The sequence below is a fragment of the Ylistrum balloti genome, unplaced genomic scaffold (assembly GCF_031769215.1).
Source record: "Ylistrum balloti isolate Yb309-2 unplaced genomic scaffold, AGI_CSIRO_Ybal_v1 Utg369690, whole genome shotgun sequence".
NCBI lineage: Eukaryota > Metazoa > Mollusca > Bivalvia > Pectinida > Pectinidae > Ylistrum > Ylistrum balloti.
The window spans coordinates 65,654-80,407 of NW_026781926.1; the positions used below are offsets into that span (position 1 = coordinate 65,654).

At 36.3% G+C, this 14,754-nt stretch overlaps 1 protein-coding gene across 1 annotated transcript in view; it reads left to right on the forward strand.

The window, feature by feature from the left end:
- Positions 1–14,754, forward strand: part of LOC132565081 (solute carrier family 4 member 11-like) — a 68,646-nt gene that overhangs the window by 15,851 nt on the left and 38,041 nt on the right. The window contains exons 4-8 of the mRNA XM_060229687.1: positions 4,244–4,281; positions 5,911–6,121; positions 7,248–7,332; positions 11,324–11,447; positions 11,977–12,192. Of these exons, the coding sequence (XP_060085670.1) occupies positions 4,244–4,281; positions 5,911–6,121; positions 7,248–7,332; positions 11,324–11,447; positions 11,977–12,192 (674 nt within the window). The remainder of the gene's footprint in view (positions 1–4,243; positions 4,282–5,910; positions 6,122–7,247; positions 7,333–11,323; positions 11,448–11,976; positions 12,193–14,754) is intronic.

Sequence of the window (14,754 nt, forward strand, 5' to 3'; positions counted from 1 at the left end):
ACTTGACAATGTGGTGAGAGGTCATTAATGGAAACGTCCAATACAAAGTCTATTTAATATCGCGTGTGACCACCATTTGCGTTAATCATAGCGTTGATTCTTCTCCTCATGGACCTGGTATGTCGTAGGATAGTGTTCCTAGGAATGATCCGCCATTCCTCATGGAGAGCCTACTCAAGTTCTGCCAAAGTTGTTGGTGGGTTTTGGTGTTGACGTACACAGCAGTTTAAGAAATCCCGAATGTGCTCTGTCGGATTTAAAGCCAGGGATTTTGATGGCCACGGCAACACATTAATGTTATTGGTCCTCAGGAAGTTTTTTGTTGCCCGTGCAGTATGCAGGGTGGCGTTGTCATGTATTAACATCAAATTTGGGCCATGATGTCTGAAATATAGTAAAACCTCTCGGTTCAGTACCTCAGCGCAGTGCCTTGCTGCAGTAAGATTCCCCGGAATCATGATCAGATCTGTTTCGTAATTTTGTCTGATTCCTCCCCACACCATAACACTTACCCCTCCCCAACGGTGGAACTATTGTACACAGTTATCGTGAAAACGTTCTCCCCGACGTCTCCATAATCTACAGTGTCCATCGCACATGCTGAGACAAAATCTTGATTTGTCTGTGAAAACTACACGATTCCAGACCCGTTGGTGTTGAAATTGATGTCGACGAGCCCACTGAAGACGTTGTTGATGACGTTATGACAGAACCGCTGAGCTTTTAACAAAAAAGATTTCAGCCTTCTTCGAATTGTCCATGGACTGACACAATTCCGAAAATAAAGTCTTGATGTCAACGCTGATGTCAAATAACGATCCCAGAGATGACAAAGACAGATGTACCTGTCCTCTCTGGCGAATGTTTCACGCGGGCATCCACTTCCTGGAAGATCTTTTGTTGTTCCATGAATCCTATACTTTCTCCACAATTTAACAATTGTCAGTCGTGTCATGATAAACGTTCAGGCAATGCCAGTTTGTCTGACGTTGACTAGGAGCATTCCAACTGCCCTGTCTCTTTATTCCTTTGTAAGTCGTGGCATATCTGTATTTGTCAATTATCAATGGCAAATTGCCGGGATACGTCCCTAGTACAGATGTAAGCGCAGGTAACACGATACACACTGATAGCATGCACGTGCAAAGTTAGAAAAACAGCAACATTTGGTTAGACGTTTTTATGCTTGGATGGTTTTTCGTTTGTTTTTATTTCAGAATAAGATTTTGTGTCAGGAATATCATGTTTATAAATTATATTGATCTTTCTCTCACTTTTAAAAAGAAATATATTTTTCACATGTATACTTACTTTTGCACCTCAGTATACTTGACTACACATTTTCTGATACAACATTGAACATTCTGTAGAATAGCAGAATAGATGTGATAGTTATAACACAAGAATTAAAATAAGGGGATTTTATTGGATAAGTCTGTCTGTTCATCCGTCCATCACTCTGACATCCTACACAGTGACATTCTGGTGCTGGAATTTCTGCTTGAAGAATTAGGGTATAATACGTTTTGATGAATTGTCTTTCACTTTTATTTGATAAATTGGATGTTTCTTACCATTAAATAGCTTTTAAGCTTTCACATGTTGTAACAGCTACAGATCTGACACTGCAAAAGAACCATCATGAATCATCATAAGTGAATCCAAAATGATATTTCCCATGCCAAATCTTATTCATTGCATGACGACAAGAACCATGATGTTCTAACCCAAAATGTTGTTTCCAATGTCAAAACTTTTTATACCAAAACATGTCTATTTCATGATAAGAACCATCGTAGACCGATGTTAAGATACCACTATCCACACCAAACATATCTCAAACAGAATCATAGCTGATCAGACTGATATATGTCAGATCCATAAATGCACGGCTGCCTATTGTTGAGACATAATGAAATACGCTTTAAGAATACTGGTTACATACCGAAGATAAAAAGTGGAGATTTCATAAACTGGAGCTAATATAAATTTTTGATAGATTAATGATTACTGATGATAGCCATGTATTAGGACGGAGGTTAATCAACCTTTTATGTCTGGTCAATGACATTTGTTACCTAGAAAATGTGACAGGTATTCTTATATATTGGCCCAGTGAGATCAAACTATGTGTGACACTCATCCACAAACAATCCACCGAGGACACAGGTTATTTTTGTCTGTATCGGATGTGTCCAAACTGTCACTAGATAACAATCAGGACACTGTATGTCCAGATAATCCCAGGCACAGCTGTTTCATACCAAGTCATTAATCAAAGTTGGGTTCAGTTTCCTTATTTAGTAGACAAGTTCTCTGATGGACATAATCTTCACAGATACCATTTGTTATCAATTGAGAAATAATTATGGACATCAATTCATCACTTTTATTAGCTCACCTGCCTTAGGGCAAGTGAGTTAAGGCAGTGTCATGTTTACAGTGTCCAGCATCAACTTTTCCATTCAAACAACTTCTTTTCAATAACCAAAAGGTACCTGGTGCTGATATTGGGCCTGTAGCATGCCATGATGAAGGGCCAATAAGTTTGTTCAAATGACTGATCAGAACTACAGAGTGTTTTTGCAAATGAATGGCCTTCACCCACTTTCAAGGTCACAGGGATCAACTGTGTTAAAATCTTCAAATGACTTCTAAATAACCAACAAACCTAGGCTCCTGATATTGGCCGTTGCTTACCAAGATGAAGGACTACCATGTGTGTTCAAATAAATGACCTTGACCAACTTTCAAGGAACATGGATAAAAATATGTTTAAATTTTTTAATTTGTTTTTAAAAACAAGTGTGTTCTGAGACATGGTATTCAGGAAGTATGAAAAAAAGACTTGAAAGTTTGTAGAAATTGACTTGGCATACTGACAGTCTGCTGTGTAAGCTGCAGAATGAGTGAGAGATTCGGGTCTATTGGGATTCTTTTTTATTGGGCATTACAGACAAATACAGAAAATTTCTCTATAAAAAGGTTACTTTTTCATTTAATGGTTAATGTAAAGTTTATGTAGTACAAGTGAGGAAAAACGTGTGATTTTAAACTTCTTAAAAGTATTTGTATTGATGGTCTATTGACAATCCAACATCTTTAAAGAACATGTTTTCAATTGTTTATGTTGTAATAAACTTATTGCATTAGGTTTTTCTTGTCTTGTAAATAGAGACAAAGTTACTGATATCGTTTTTTCAAAAGTTAGGATGTGCAAGGTATGGTGATACAATTTTGAAATAGCTGAAATATTAGTACTATTATATTTTTGATACATGTAAAATGATGTCATTTCCAGTTGCACTGATTTTTACGACAGAAATCTATTGTTACATTGAGGATGTGTTAGAGAAGCAGAGTTGATCTGTACTACGATGATAACCTGTATACTTCAGGGCAGCTATTAAGTTTACAGAACAGCATGCCTATTAACCTCAATATCAAGTAAAGGTCGCAGGAAAACTATTAAAACTACTGATACTAGGACCAATAGTACTATCCTTGTGTGTAAAAATAGAGATAATGTGTGTGGATCACTTTGGGTTTGGAGGCTGTTTTTGTTCTCTTGTGTATGTCTTTGAATGTACTGTAATAGGTTTGATTACCATCAGCTTGAATTAAGAGGTGATCATGTAACTCTGTTTAGACTTTTTTACTAGAAATCTATTAGGTAAGAATATCTTTGGCAATTATATATTGTTGCCAAGCAAAAACTTGACAAAAAAGCAATTACTGAAATTGGGAAAACTTCAGAGGATTTCAAAAGAAAACTCAATAAGGAAATCTGAAAAAGGAAAGAAATTGACAAACAGATTCAATGTATGGGAAGGATTTTATTCCAGTTCTTAGTTATCTATACACTACATGTGTATATGTTTTATTGGTAGGTTGTTTACTTGCAACAGATTTTAAAACCAATAATTCCAAAAGTCTCAATTTTTACAAAAATAAATTTAATTTAAATTAAATCTAAAATTTCCTGTGTAATAAAAAGTTGCTTTAAATTCTGAGAATCCTTGAAAAACCTGCCAAATGTAACATAGCATCAAAATCAAACAATCTAACATGTCCACAGTGGTGAAATGGGGCGCTTTTGGTATTTGTGCATGATTAAAGAATATTGGAGTACACTAGTGATTCAGTGTTCTGGTAAGCATCTTCAGAGAAAAGTTGCTCAAGGAAGGAATCATAATTTTATTATGCTGACTTTTAAACATCACATGTTTTTTTTCTGTTTTAGATGATGAAGAAAACTCTCTGCTGGCTGGTAAATTTGAGGTGAGTGATCTAACACAAGGTACCATATTTGACCTACACAATACTCCATCTCTAGCCTTTCTGGTTGTTCTAGTTATCTTACTTTATATACTCAATAATCTCCCTCCTCTTTACAGTGTGAACACACAGTATTGTATTTGACCTATTAATGACCTACCACTATCCTTGTTTCCTGACCTACAGGGTATAGTATTAGACCTATTAATGACCCACCACTATCCTTGTTTCCTGACCTACAGGGTATTGTATTTGACCTATTAATGACCCACCACTATCCTTTTTTTCCTGACCTACAGGGTATTGTATTTGACCTGTTAATGACCCACCACTATCCTTGTTTCCTGACCTACAGGGTATTGTATTTGACCTAATAACGACCCACCACTATCCTTTTTTCCTGACCTACAGGGTATTGTATTTGACCTGTTAATGACCCACCACTATCCTTGTTTCCTGACCTACAGGGCATTGTATTTGACCTATTAATGACCCACCACTATCCTTGTTTTCTGACCTACAGGGTATTGTATTTGACCTATTAATGACCCACCACTATCCTTGTTTCCTGACCTACAGGGTATTGTATTTGACCTGTTAATGACCCACCACTATCCTTGTTTCCTGACCTACAGGGTATTGTATTTGACCTATTAATGACCCACCACTATCCTTTACCCTGACCTACAGGGTATTGTATTTGACCTATTAATGACCCACCACTATCCTTGTTTCCTGACCTACAGGGTATTGTATTTGACCTGTTTATGGTCCATCTCTCATCAAATTTTTAGTTTTAGTGTTTGTAATTGATTTGATTTTTCAGAGTTCCAAAGTGCCTTCTGAAAAAATCAAATGTAGAACTGCAGAAAATGACTCCAGTTCAGTGCCAATTTATTGTGCAAAAGGGAACTTTCTATATGTCATGTCAGCAATGAACAACTGATATTTCACTACAATAAAACACTTGGGGGAAAAAATGTATGTAGGGCCCTAATTTAACTAAAACACTTTTTTTAAATGCCTTTATTAAGCAAGTGTTGTTTGATATTACTCCAGGGAAATACCAGTCCCAGTATACCAAGTCAGTTACAAACAAATGGATAGCTTTATTGTGACCTAGGTTAATATACCAACCTTAACATCCTGTAACAATTGTATACTTGTAGAAAGACAGAGAGGAAGGTATATAACAAATGCCTTATCCAAAACACACAGTTTTTTCTCAGCCGTAGAATTTTAGGATGGGCTCTTACTTGCCACTCCAAACCTCCCCAGACACCATTTGTCACTTGTTTCTCTGTAACATTGTAAGGGAAGGACAATTGTATAAACATTCAATATGTAAACAAATCAATTCAGTGAAGTTTTAGAAGAAAATTGTTAATGCTCTTTGACCAATGAATGCCATTCATTTCTGAATCAAAATCACTTTTATTGAAAACCGAGTCTTCTATTTACTCTTATTTCCTTGTTCTGTTTGGTTCAAAACTCCTATGTTCACTTGCAATTATAATTTTGAACATTGTCTCGTTCATTTAACTTAAATTACTCCCACTTGCTTTAAAGATATGCCTTCCATATTCTGTTACCATTAGATTTATATTTTTCATAATACTATTTTTTACACAGAAAGTTCCAATGAAGGATTTTCATGCTGAGATTCGAGCATTCCGTGATGTTGAAGATTTCCTTAACCGAACAGTTCTCATCCTTGACCTTCCAACAACAGGGCTCACCCAGATTGTCGACACCATGCTCAACAAACTCCATAGCAACAAAGAGGTTGGATTGACCTTCACCTTAGAAGAGGCTAGACTTGCCATCTTTACCCAGAATTCTGGTATGCTGATTCTCCTGAACTCTTAGTCAGCAGTATCAGGCTCTAATCCATTCAATGTCCCTTTCCTTACCTGTTCTGTTCTATCAGCTATACTATCCCAATATCATAAGGTTTCAGAATGTTTGTGTATTTACTAGTAGATATACAAATATTTTATAAAGTAACACATTTCCATGTTACTTGTTTTGTACTTACTAACAACTAAACAAATGTTCTGCAATTTCATGGGCTTGAAAGCTGGGATCATTCATTCAGTCAGAGCATTGGCCTACATAACATCAGATAATATTGGTGATGCATTGTTCAGGGCTCCTTATCCATGGTGGTTTGTGTTCCTCAGGAATCTGAGAAATGCACCTATCTATGCTGACATGGCCATGTCCTTGAGCAAGTCACTTGACCTTATTGCTCTGAATGGTATGTAATGTGCCTTCTGTATGTTGTTCACTGAGGTGTCCACCAGCTATTATAAGGAGGCCCCACCTCAAACTGACCTTGGTTGTTTTCATGGTGATAAAGCCATCAAACAAATCAAATAATTGGCTTTTGGGAAGCTTCTTAAATTCAAAAATTTTCCTCGAGATTGATCTTGACGTGCAAACCATAATTTCTGCAGCAGGACAGGACGGTTCAAACATAATTATTGTGTATGAGTCTGGAAACATGTAATTGACTTGCTACAGTAGAAGTATGCTAATGTCTTTTAATATTTCTCCAACAAAATCACAGACAAAATATGTTATGTTCTCACAAGTAGTTTGATCTCATAGATTCAAATTTCATACAAACTTTGAAGAATCTCTGAAATTCAAACACAAAATTTTCATGGAATAGGAAAGTTCAAACATACCTAACATAATTTCCTCGCTCAGAAAAGGGTAAAGGGCAACAACCCTTTAGGTAAGAACACAAGGTGGACAAAGATACACCTTTTTACTGGGTCTCACTGTAACAGATTGCTGGGGATCAAATTATTTACTTCTCAGGGAGATTCTCTAGCAGATTCAGTAAGAAGGAGTAAGTGACCATTACTTTAATAATCTGAAAGAATTTAGGAGCTTGGAATAAATATAATGTTCGCTAAATGATTTACTTTTCTTGGTATGGTGTAATTTGTCTCAAACAGTACATCTACTCAGCCGAACCATTCAAGGCACCACATTCAGTGAGGAGTGCGGCTTCCAGATTGACCAGTCCTGGATTTGTATCTTGTAAGTTATTTTAGATAGCATATTTTGTAATATGTAAAAAGCCTATTTTTTATAGTATATTTTGTTTTGTATTAAGATTCTATTGACAGTCTTTCCTTTGTTGTTTGATTTATACTACATGATGTGTGTCTCCAATTATACGAGATGACAAGAGTGAATAGTGTAGTTACCCTAGATAACATAGGTTTCTAGAATAAAAGTTCTTATAACAGAACCTTTAGAAGAGTGTGATGTTTTGATGACAACACGGTCACCTTCATCAGACAGATGACCAATGTATGAGCATGGACGTATGTAGTGTCTGAAGAAGGTGACCGAGTAGTCATTGAAATGTCACACTCAAATCTTCTACAGGTTGTGTTATAAGAACATTTATTTCATTTACATTACCAGCCAGAAAAAAAGGTTCTGAGATAACAAGTGTCTTTAGTTATTCAGTATGACAGGTTTACTGCTGGTTTTACAAGGTGACAAGTGTCTCCAAGTCGACTCCAACAGTTGAATCCAATGTGATGTTCAGTTGATCGCTGACATGTGTACAGGGTTTATTCCAAACTTTATGTTACCTGTCACTACCAATTACTTCATTCAGTAATTTTGTGCTTTAGGGTACAGATTGACATTGTTCTATACAAAATTCTCCATGGAGTACAGCTCTCTCAAACCAGAACCACTTTCACCAGGGACAAAGATGGCGGCATTACTGTGGCTGGAGTGTATTATCAAAAGTTTGAAATATAAACCTTTCAAAATCATAAGCTTTCAGATAGATTTAGTGAGGACTTGTAATTGGTGACTTCTGTTTTTTTTTTCTGTTTGTAAAGACTACTGGTTTTTCACAACACAGCCTTACACTAAAATTTCGAACTGGAAGATGGAAGAATTTGGTCCAGGAAAGAAACCATAACAGTTTTTGACTGTATGAAATAAAATATTTTTTTTGCAGAAATAACAGTTGACATAATAGTATTAAATCACACCTGTCTCTATGGCCAGTTGAACAAAAAAATTTCCATAGTGCTAAAATCTTGTGATGGCTAAAACTCTGCTATAAAAGCTTCACAAGCGTTTTGACTTCCTATGAATTTTAGAGGACTCTGTAACGCAGCAGAATTGATTTTGTAAGAAACTTTAAGGATATTGAAGATTGTAAAAGATACTCAAGTACATTTGAGGAGATTTTTTTCCATCTGTAATGCTAATTGAGTCCCTTAAGAGCAACACACTGTAACTATCTGGGAATTCATGACGATTGGGAGCTTGGGAGGCAGTTTTGTCTTTGTAATTTGGTTGAGGAATACTGGTAAAAAAAGAGTTAGTGAAGCTGTATTCTCCCTATTAAGGAGAATTGGGAATTTAGGGAGCTGAAAGAACACATAAACACAACAGGAGATGTCTATAAAAATGTGATGTTACCTCATCACGTGTCAATGATCCTAAATTAGAGTTAAGAAATATCAAACTGCTAAGTCTTTTTTTTGGAAACAACATAGGATGCTGTGCATGTTATGTTAGGGCTGTATATATAATTATGGATTATGCATTGCTTATAAACCATGTTTTTTTGTATATCGCTACCAATTTAGGAAACATTTTCAAGAACAGTAATCAAATTCAGCAGAGAAAATGGAAGCTTGTCTGTATCATTACAGTGTGTGTGATGTTTGTGATGTACAGAAATTTCATGCTTTACGTTGTACTTTGGTTATTCCTACAAAATATCCATGCTGTATAATAAACTCTAGCTTTTCAGTAGAATTAACTAAGAATATTTTCTATATTCCTGTAATAAGTCTGCACCCTAACATTTAGTCAGAGGATATGTTGGCTCTAGTTGTGTCTGAGGTCATGTTGATTCTTGTGACTTTGAGTCGGAGGTAATGTGTTGATTTCAAGCTTAAAGATGTTGATTCCCCTGTTTTTGAGTCAAAAGTATTTATTGAATTTCCTGACCATTAGTAAGATCTTATTTTCTGGATCTCCTTTCTTTGGGTCAGAGGTTAAGCAAACCCCTTGTCTTTGAGTCAGAAGCTAGGTGTTGGCTGCCCTGACCTTAAGCCAGTGGTTATAGGTGTTGGTTATCTTGACCTTGACTCAGAGCTCATGTGTTGCCTCTAATGACCTTGAGTTAGAGGATTAGTGTTGCCTCCCCTTTCCTTGACTCAGAGATAATGTGTTGGCTCACCTGAACTTGAATCAGAGATAATGTGTGTTGGCTCACCTGACCTTGAATCAGAGGTGATGTGTTTGCTCCCCTGACCTTGAGTCAGAGTTGGTGTGTTTGCTCCCCTGACCTTGAGTCAGATTTAGTGTGTTTGTTCCCCTAACCTTGAGTCAGAGTTGTTGTGTTTGCTCCCTGACCTTGAGTCAGAGTTGGTGTGTTTGCTCCCCTGACCTTGAGTCAGAGTTGATATGTTTGCTCCCCTGACCTTGAGTCAGAGATGATGTGTTTGCTCCCTTGACCTTGAGTCAGAGATGATGTGTTTGCTCCCTTGACCTTGAGTCAGAGTTGGTGTGTTTGCTCCCCTGACCTTGAGTCAGAGTTGGTGTGTTTGCTCCCCTGACCTTGAGTCAGAGTTGGTGTGTTTGCTCCCTGCCCTTGAGTCAGTTGTTGGGTATATATAAAAAGTTATTAAAAAAGAAAGTTTGTTTAGCTAATAATTATCTGGAGATGTGTTGTTTGGCATTTTGATGTTTTGATTAAAGCAACAAAAGTTGTTACACCTGCAATTGTCTAGATTTGTAATGTTGTTAGGAAATTCAACCTTGCTACATGTGCTAAAATTATCAGAAAAAGGATGATGCTACCACAGATTATTCAAAGTGGAATCCTATTAATTTAGACCCTTTTAGTAGGACTTGGTAGTCCTAGAGTTTTACTGTAAAATCCGTACAACATGAATATTTGATATAATCTCATCAGTTACTTGTCCACAATTAGTTCACCTCTTTAAAGCAGACCCCAGTAAATTTGTGTGTGGGTTCCTGGGTACTAACAGTAGTACCTCTGTAATTTTTATTCTTCCAGAAGAAATCCTTTAATCTGGACACATATAATGGACCTGTTTTAATTTGGTTAAGTTTGAGGAAAAGAGGGAGTCTTGATTTAAAAATCATTGAAATGTGATTGTTCTTGCTGAATAGAGTTGAGGAAATGTGTCTAGTAATCTGATAATGTGTTAGTACGTGCATCGATGTGAAACAAGTGTACAAGATATCTTATGAACACCTGGGCAAATTTAGTTCATATTTACACCATCACATCATCAAGGTCCAAACCAGATTAGATTTTGGTGGTCAATAGTCAAGGTCAGTCACTACTGACATCTTGCAATAAAATGTCTGTGTACAAGATATTTCATGAGGCTCTCAATAGATGTGGTATATATTCACGCCATCACACCATGAAGTTCTACAGCCATTGATGAAGGTTAATGATCAAAGATCTGACCTTTGAACTCATTTGAAATAAAAGGATAATCTACCAGATATGTTATGTACCACTCAACAAAATAAGTTCTTATTCACAACATATCATCACACTATTGAGGTCTAAACTGGATTAGATTTTGGTAGTCAGTGGGCAAGGTCACTTTTGTCACCATTGACCTCTTCTAAAATAACAAGACTTAATAATAAAATCTTGTGAACCCTTCAACAGATTTAATTAGAAAATAACAAGACCAAGGAGTGAAGGTATAACAATTTGAGTCCCTGCTTAGATTGTTTTAATTTTGACTCAACACACATATGTATGATGAATCTGCTATAACCTGATTGAGGCTGTGAGTAAGAGTCCTCTGGATTTAGATAACATCAAAATGTGATTATAGATGCTGAACAGAAGTTTTTCAGATTCAAATTTATGACTTTGAATGTTGCTAAACATGACAATACATCTTTAGAACTGAGTATACCAAACAGACAGTACAGAATTTGACGTGATGTTTCCATTTATACCTTATTTTTATTCCTCCATTGTCTATGACAGGTGTGAGTTACCCAACTTAACCAGACGCCATGTTGTGATATCCCGCCTACACCACCCAGCCAACCTGGGACCGACAAGTCAGGAGATTCAATTTGTCATCCTTGTGATGACTCCCACCAAGGAGGTACATTCGTCCATGTGGAGCCTTCAGAGATGTAGAAAGCTTTGTATTGATCGTGGCCTGTTAAACATTATTGGAGAGTGCATCTGTTGATGTGTTTTGACATTATTTGTCTGCTTTATATGTCTGAGAGAGATAAAAGTTTTTATAGCCAATCAGACATGTTGTTGCCACCTTTACAAAGAAATTGTCCATTTCCCTGTATCACAAGGGACATAAATCCAAATGTTGTTGGCTGTTATTAGGCCATATAATTCCAAGTGATTTAACATAGATTTAGACATTTTTAGTGTTGCTTTATTTTCTATGTCTTTGCTGATTGCGTAAATCTCCAGTCGTAGAAAATACAAAAATGATAATATGCATGGATGTTTCAAGCAAGCATTTCACAGATCAGAGACTGAAAGTTAATGAAATTTGTACATTGTTTTTTGTGGGTAATTTCTAAACAAGAAGTATTTACTTACATCTGAGGCTGATAACTGACAGTTATAAGATCAACAGATAAACATTGCTATGGTGCATTTTTCAGAAAAGTACAAAGACTGCTTTAGAGACAGGACAGACATTCTCAACCCTGTTCCTGGACATGGATTTCCGACATCAGCTCCTGGAGGTTTCCACAGATGTCGAGTTCAAACAGTTGCTGCAGAAAAAAACGAAGTTGCTGATTGAGCATCAAGGTCTACCAGAAAATCGCAAGTCTCACCTTGTACTAAACTCCTCTCCATTTGATGACGAAGACGAGGTATGTATTGTGTGTGATGTTAATATTGAATGGTATGTCAAACATTATTGTTGCGACAGGTATGAGTGCTATGTGATTTGAGAACCATATCTGAGTTATGTATGTGACTTCAAGGACCAGATATGAGTGTTGTGTGTGATTTGAGAACCATATCTGAGTTATGTATGTGACTTCAAGGACCAGATATGAGTGTTGTGTGTTATTTGAGAACCATATCTGAGTTATGTATGTGACTTCAAGGACCAGATATGAGTTTTATGTGATTACAAGAACCAAATATGAGTGTTGTGTGTGATTTCAGGACCAGATATGAGTTTTATGTGATTACAAGGACCAGATATGAGTTTTATGTGATTACAAGGACCAGATTTGAGTTTTGTGTGATTACAAGGACCAGATTTGAGTTTTATGTGATTACAAGGACCAGATATGAGTTTTATGTGATTACAAGGACCAGATATGAGTTTTATGTGATTACAAGGACCAGATTTGAGTTTTATGTGATTACAAGGACCAGATTTGAGTTTTATGTGATTACAAGGACCAGATATGAGTTTTATGTGATTACAAGGACCAGATTTGAGTTTTGTGTGATTACAAGGACCAGATTTGAGTTTTGTGTGTGATTTCAGGACCAGATATGAGTTTTGTGTGTGATTTCAGGACCAGATTTGAGTTTTATGTGATTACAAGGACCAGATTTGAGTTTTATGTGATTACAAGGACCAGATTTGAGTTTTGCGTGTGACTTCAAGGACCAGATATGAGTTTTATGTGATTACAAGGACCAGATATGAGTGTTGTGTGTGACTTCAGGACCAGATTTGAGTTTTATGTGATTACAAGGACCAGATATGAGTTTTATGTGATTACAAGGACCAGATATGAGTGTTGTGTGTGATTTCAGGCCCAGATTTGAGTTTTATGTGATTAAAAGGACCAGATGTGAGTTTTGTGTGATTACAAGGACCAGATATGAGTGTTGTGTGTGATAAGAAGGACCAGATATGAGTTTTATGTGATTACAAGGACCAGATTTGAGTTTTATGTGATTACAAGGACCAGATATGAGTTTTGTGTGATTACAAGGACCAGATTTGATTTTTATGTGATTACAAGGACCAGATTTGAGTTTTGTGTGATTACAAGGACCAGATTTGAGTTTTGTGTGATTACAAGGACCAGATATGAGTTTTGTGTGATTACAAGGACCAGATTTGATTTTTATGTGATTACAAGGACCAGATTTGAGTTTTGTGTGATTACAAGGACCAGATATGAGTTTTATGTGATTACAAGGACCAGATATGAGTTTTATGTGATTACAAGGACCAGATATGAGTTTTGTGTGATTACAGATTTGAGTTTTATGTGATTAACAAGGACCAGATTGAGTTTTGTGTGATTACAAGGACCAGATATGAGTTTTATGTGATTACAAGGACCAGATTTGAGTTTTATGTGATTACAAGGACCAGATTTGAGTTTTGTGTGATTACAAGGACCAGATTTGAGTTTTATGTGATTACAAGGACCAGATTTGAGTTTTATGTGATTACAAGGACCAGATTTGAGTTTTATGTGATTACAAGGACCAGATATGAGTTTTATGTGATTACAAGGACCAGATATGAGTTTTATGTGATTACAAGGACCAGATATGAGTTTTATGTGATTACAAGGACCAGATATGAGTTTTATGTGATTACAAGGACCAGATATGAGTTTTGTGTGATTACAAGGACCAGATATGAGTTTTGTGTGATTACAAGGACCAGATTTGAGTTTTGTGTGATTACAAGGACCAGATTTGAGTTTTGTGTGATTACAAGGACCAGATATGAGTTTTATGTGATTACAAGGACCAGATATGAGTTTTATGTGATTACAAGGACCAGATTTGAGTTTTGTGTGATTACAAGGACCAGATTTGAGTTTTGTGTGTGATTACAAGGACCAGATTTGAGTTTTATGTGATTACAAGGACCAGATTTGAGTTTTATGTGATTACAAGGACCAGATATGAGTTTTATGTGATTACAAGGACCAGATTTGAGTTTTATGTGATTACAAGGACCAGATATGAGCTTTATGTGATTACAAGGACCAGATATGAGTTTTATGTGATTACAAGGACCAGATGTGAGTTTTATGTGAATACAAGGACCAGATTTGAGTTTTATGTGATTACAAGGACCAGATTTGAGTTTTATGTGGGACTTCCAGGACCAGATATTAGTTGTGTGTGATTTCGATGATCAAATATGGGTTTTGTGCAATTTCAAGGACCATGTATGAGTTTTGAGTTATGAGTATGAGATGACGGTTAAGGTCCTGATACATGTTGTGTGAGATTACTAGGACCAAATCCTATTACCCATTGTTTTCAGTAAGGATTGTAATATGTCTGGTGTATAAGTAGAATGAAAAGTAGATATTTGTGAACTAGAGACAATTGTATGTAGCGTGTTTATATGTTGTGTAGGAGAAAGCCATGTCAACTGTATTTATTTCAGATTCAAAACCAGATTATTAATGACAGCAGGGCCCATGTAGATACTT